General features: G+C 30.6%; 1 protein-coding gene across 1 annotated transcript in view; it reads left to right on the top strand.

The window, feature by feature from the left end:
• The window catches only part of LOC145260122 (uncharacterized), a 56,873-nt gene that overhangs the window by 49,314 nt on the left and 2,559 nt on the right, over positions 1-5,000 (top strand). The window contains exons 4-5 of the mRNA XM_080118005.1: positions 1-124; positions 3,757-5,000. The exon at positions 1-124 is cut by the window's left edge and continues 76 nt beyond it; the exon at positions 3,757-5,000 is cut by the window's right edge and continues 2,559 nt beyond it. Of these exons, the coding sequence (XP_079974131.1) occupies positions 1-124; positions 3,757-4,077 (445 nt within the window). The 3' untranslated portion in view covers positions 4,078-5,000. The remainder of the gene's footprint in view (positions 125-3,756) is intronic.

Genomic DNA, 5,000 nt, shown 5'->3' with positions numbered 1-5,000 from the left:
CCGGCGTGCCGTCTTTTCCGATCTCCAGCGAAAAGGTCTCGAAAAAATGTTTCAGAAACAGAAATACATCAGTAAACCCGACCGCAAGAAATTAGCGGCCAAACTTGGACTCAAAGATTCACAGGTGCGACATTTTCTTTTGAGCATTTTATTCAAATTGATTATGAAATTTTCGTCTACCCTATTGGTAAATATTTACTGCATTTCACAATAGATTTTAATCAAGCCAATATTATTTATTAAAATACACCTGTAAGAATGCATCTGTGCATATTCTCACTAAAGTCGTACAGCAGATGCTCGACAGTGTCGGGTCTTTCACGCCACTTCTCTGTGGTGACCCTATCAATATGTGCATTGGTTATTATCATGAGGTATACTTCTCTCTCTCTCTCTCCCTCTCTCTCTCTCTCTTTATTTCTCTCTCTCTTTCTCTCTCTATCTCTTTCTTTTTCTTACACACATACACTCTCTCATTATATATATATATATATATATATATATATATATATATATATATATATATATATATATATATATATATATATAGCATAACAACTGAATAATCTTGACGGCGACTTGGCATTTAAATAGTTCTCTAATCAGAAATAAGAAATAATACTGACAAAATTCTATTTTTGAGGTCAAAGTTTAGCTGCAAGGTAATTTTATTATCTTGATAAAATGTTATTACAGTAATAATTAACAGTTTGGAAAGAAATGCCTCTTTACTATGTAGGTTTTACTGAGTTTTCCTGCTAACGGTTTCCTTGCTCGTTCAGAATAAAAGTTGTATGACTAAAAATATTAATATAAATATCTGTATAAACTATTGAGCACTATTTTATAAATCCAGCTGAAATTCTCTAAATTTTATACAATGGATACTATTTAACCTGGATTATATATATATATATATATATATATATATATATACATATATATATATAAGAGTAGGTGGTAGTTTGCTTGAAGCATTGTTGGTAAAGGAATATATGGAAGTTTTAAAAGCCAAACACAATGCGAAAAAAACGGAATCATGAGAGTAAAGAAAAGAAAAACAAACAAATAGACGGGTGTGTTTGAGAAGAGAAATGTCTAATTGTTTATTCATCTATCATTCCTCATCTTGATGTATAATTATTTTATAACCAAGTTGCTGGTATGTCCGGTGTATATAAAGTCCGTTATGAAACTTTGATTAATTTCGGGAGAAAGGTACCTCCCCTTTTAAAAAAAAAAGCAAACAAAAGTATATTCAAGATGACGGAAGAGAAGAGGACAGGACTGCAGAAAGGTGTGGTTAGTGTAACCGTATGGAGCTGGGGGTAATTTAATTTTATTTACTTATTTATTTTTATTTGTTATAAACATTGGCTATATATATTTTTTTATATAATATTGTATAATTTATTAATATTATTATTATTATTATAATTATTATTATTAATTATATTATTATTATTATTATTATTAATATTATTATTATTATTATTAATATTATTATTATTATTATTATTATTTTTATTATTATTATTATTATTATTAATATTATTATTATTATTACGCGGCTAAGTTTTTTCATTCTTTACAATGATTTTTGGCTTTTCAAACTTCCTTATATATATATATATATATATATATATATATATATATATATATATATATATATATATGTGTGTGTGTGTGTGTGTGTGTGTGTATGTGTGTGTATGTGTATGTGTGTGTGTGTGCTGATAAATGATTAGAATCAGTTTTGTAAAACGTGCACATTTTTGGATATACACTTTTATTCATGCTCGATACTTTCTCGATAGACGCCCTCCTTATGTTAAAACTGGTTTTCTAAATAATAAAGATTATTTTACTGCGGTCCGCATTGTGCATAAATACGGAAAATAACATATATATTAATATTCTTCACTAATAACAAAATACAAAAGCATAAACTCTTAAAACACTATCCCGCAATCTCGACTCCACGCGCAGAGAATGGGGGACGTACGGTCAGACATGCAACCCTACCTCTGACCTAAGAAGACACCGCCCGACTCTCTTTTTCCGCTCGCCCTTATCTTTATAGAGAACCGCTTTCCTTGCCATAGCTCATTCAAGCTTCACGGCTCATGCTTAATCAATGATCAGTGGTGTAGCATCCCTTTCTCTCATCCAGCTGTTACAAACACGAAGGTGTGTGTGGGAAGAGGTAAACTCAGCTATAACAACAACAATTACTATCATCATCATTATCATAATGACTAGCGAACATGTGTTCACATTATAACGGATACCTGCTAATAACTCTCTCTCTCTCTCTTTCCTTCTTTCTCTCTATATTTATTAAATCCTTTTGTCGCCTCTTCCTTCTTTACTTCTTTCTCTCTTATTTATTTATCTTTGTTCACTAAAATAACCTACTCATTTTACATGTTCCATAGTATATAAAACAAATATAAAAATTATAGTTTTAAAAGTAGTACGTAAAATAGATATCAAAGTGATAGAGCATTTAAATCTAATGTAAAACACACATCAAAAGGATAGAGCTGTAAACTATTGTTTATTTATCTATATGCTAAGTTGGCGTGTTTTTTTCTTGTTCTGACTTTAATATTGAAGGCTTACATTTTCTATTAAAAATTATTAAAACGAAGTTCTTAATTTAGTCAGTCCTGGATTCGCGATCACCTAATTATATAGATTACGCTTAATTATTCTTGTGCATAGTTTCTACATTGGGCAAAGCGTGGAATTTAAGATAAAAACATTCCAGCACACAGATATGTTTTTATAGATGTCTCTCTCTATATAAAAAAAGTCATCTTGTCTGCGTATATGTGCGAAACATCTCTACTAAACTCCTCTGTGAATGTTTGGTCTGCAGATTTGAAACTTGATATATAGATATTGATATATATGTATCACTTCGGGGGCACTTTCAATTTAGTTTTTAGATTGTAAACATTGCTGCTAGGGGTCAAACCTGAAAAAATAACAACTGACCTTGGCAAAAGTAAATCGCTTAATTTTCAACTCTTTTTTTATCCATCTGGCGATAACTCAGAAGGTAACGAATAAGGCTGGGACTCAGAATGTTTTCGTTTCGATTCCAGTTCATCGCACCGAAGTCATTTTTTAAATATTAGATATAATTACTATATATATATATATATATATATATATATATATATATATATATATATATATATATATTGAATACTCTATAATGGCGTAAACGATATAAGAATAGTATAGCTTTGTACATTATATAAAATAGATATAAAAATGATAGTTTTAAAGTATCAAATAAACTAGATAGATAAAATGATAGCGCCTTCAAATAAATAGATATAAAAACGATAGTTTTAAAAATATTATGGAAAACAGATATGAAAAGAACAGAGTTTATAATATAAATAAAATATACAGTTGTAAATTAGTATATAAAATAGATACCAAAGTTATAAACCCGTCAAATATTATATAAAATAGATATCACCATAATATGATTTTAAAATATATAAAAGTGATATAACATAATAGAGTTTTAAAATATTAATAATGTGGAAAATTTTTACTTATCTTCCTTACTACAGATTAATTATACATGATTATTTACTTTACGTATGCATTTTTCTCGTTTGCATTTATTGTTTTTTGTTAATTACAGGGTAGCAGAGGAAACCATTAGCAGCCTTTATTGTAATTATTCCACGTTTATTTAAAATGTCTCCATTTTTTTTATTCTTTCATCAGGTAAAAATTTGGTTTCAAAATCGAAGAATGAAGTGGCGAAACTCAAAGGAACGCGAACTCTTATCATCCGGTGGAACACGCGAATCGACCTTACCGAACAAAAATAACCCCAACCCTGATCTCAGCGACGTCGGCAAGGGAGACGATTCAGACGACATGGAAGGCTCACCCAAAAACGATAATATGAAAGAAATGGACTCTATTTCTCGAGGGGTGAGTCCCTCCGTACACGGATCGTCGTCCCCGTTTCCGGAAGATCATAACATGGACATTAACATTTCGGAAAGCGACAGCGAGGACGAAGAAATTAATGTATCCTAATACTAAACCGAACAAAAAAGTTTTTAAAATATGTTTTCTTGATAATTTTTGGCCATACCAATACAAACTCTTTCTCCCAGAAAACCGCACTAACATCCTGGAGCAGATTATACAAGAGAAAAGGGAACAATTGACAAAACAGTCCAAAACTTACCAAGTTAATATACATATATATATATATATATATATATATATATATATATATATATATATATATATATATATATAATTGTACATGTGTATATACAACGTTTGTATTATCAAACATGATTTTGTACAAATAATTTAATATATATATATGTGTGTGTATATATATATATGATGATTGCAAGGTCTTGTCAGACGAGTGCCACTCCCTCAGACACTTAAAGTCCATGAGCCCAAAAATGACTTCCATCGCCACAGGGCCATTTTAATAGACAAATGCCTGAGGGAGTATCTATACACAGATGATGTTACAGAGTCTTAGCTTTGTACGACAGCTAAGTCTTTCTCTCGGTTCAAAATGTTGAGTTTCAGCAACAAGCAAGAGCATGATAGCCAGCAACAAGTTAAACTGCAGACTAGCTTAATGCGGATACTGGTCTCTCGCTTTATGGTTTTTTAAATCAGAGATTTGCTTCTCCTAGGAAGGTTGCCTTCACCACGGCTTACGGGAGCCCTCTCCACCCCAACACACACATACATACACACAAACACACACATTGCTAGTTGGCCGTTGAGCCCGAAAAAGGGTTTATTCGCCCTTTGGAATATATATATACAATATGATGGTTATTGAACTTAAATAGTTCATTTAAGTTTTTTATCAATTTCAATTCAAGTTTTTTTTTTTAAGTCAATTGTTATTTATGGAAAAACAGACCAAAAAATTTCGCATTGTTTTTGAAAGAATGTGCAGTTCGACGATTAACGTCCGACAA

The sequence above is a fragment of the Euprymna scolopes genome, chromosome 3 (genome assembly GCF_053919585.1).
Source record: "Euprymna scolopes isolate OS-2025 chromosome 3, ASM5391958v1, whole genome shotgun sequence".
NCBI lineage: Eukaryota > Metazoa > Mollusca > Cephalopoda > Sepiida > Sepiolidae > Euprymna > Euprymna scolopes.
The sequence above is the reverse complement of the archived record's forward strand: the minus strand, read 5'-3'. Positions and strand labels throughout refer to the sequence as shown.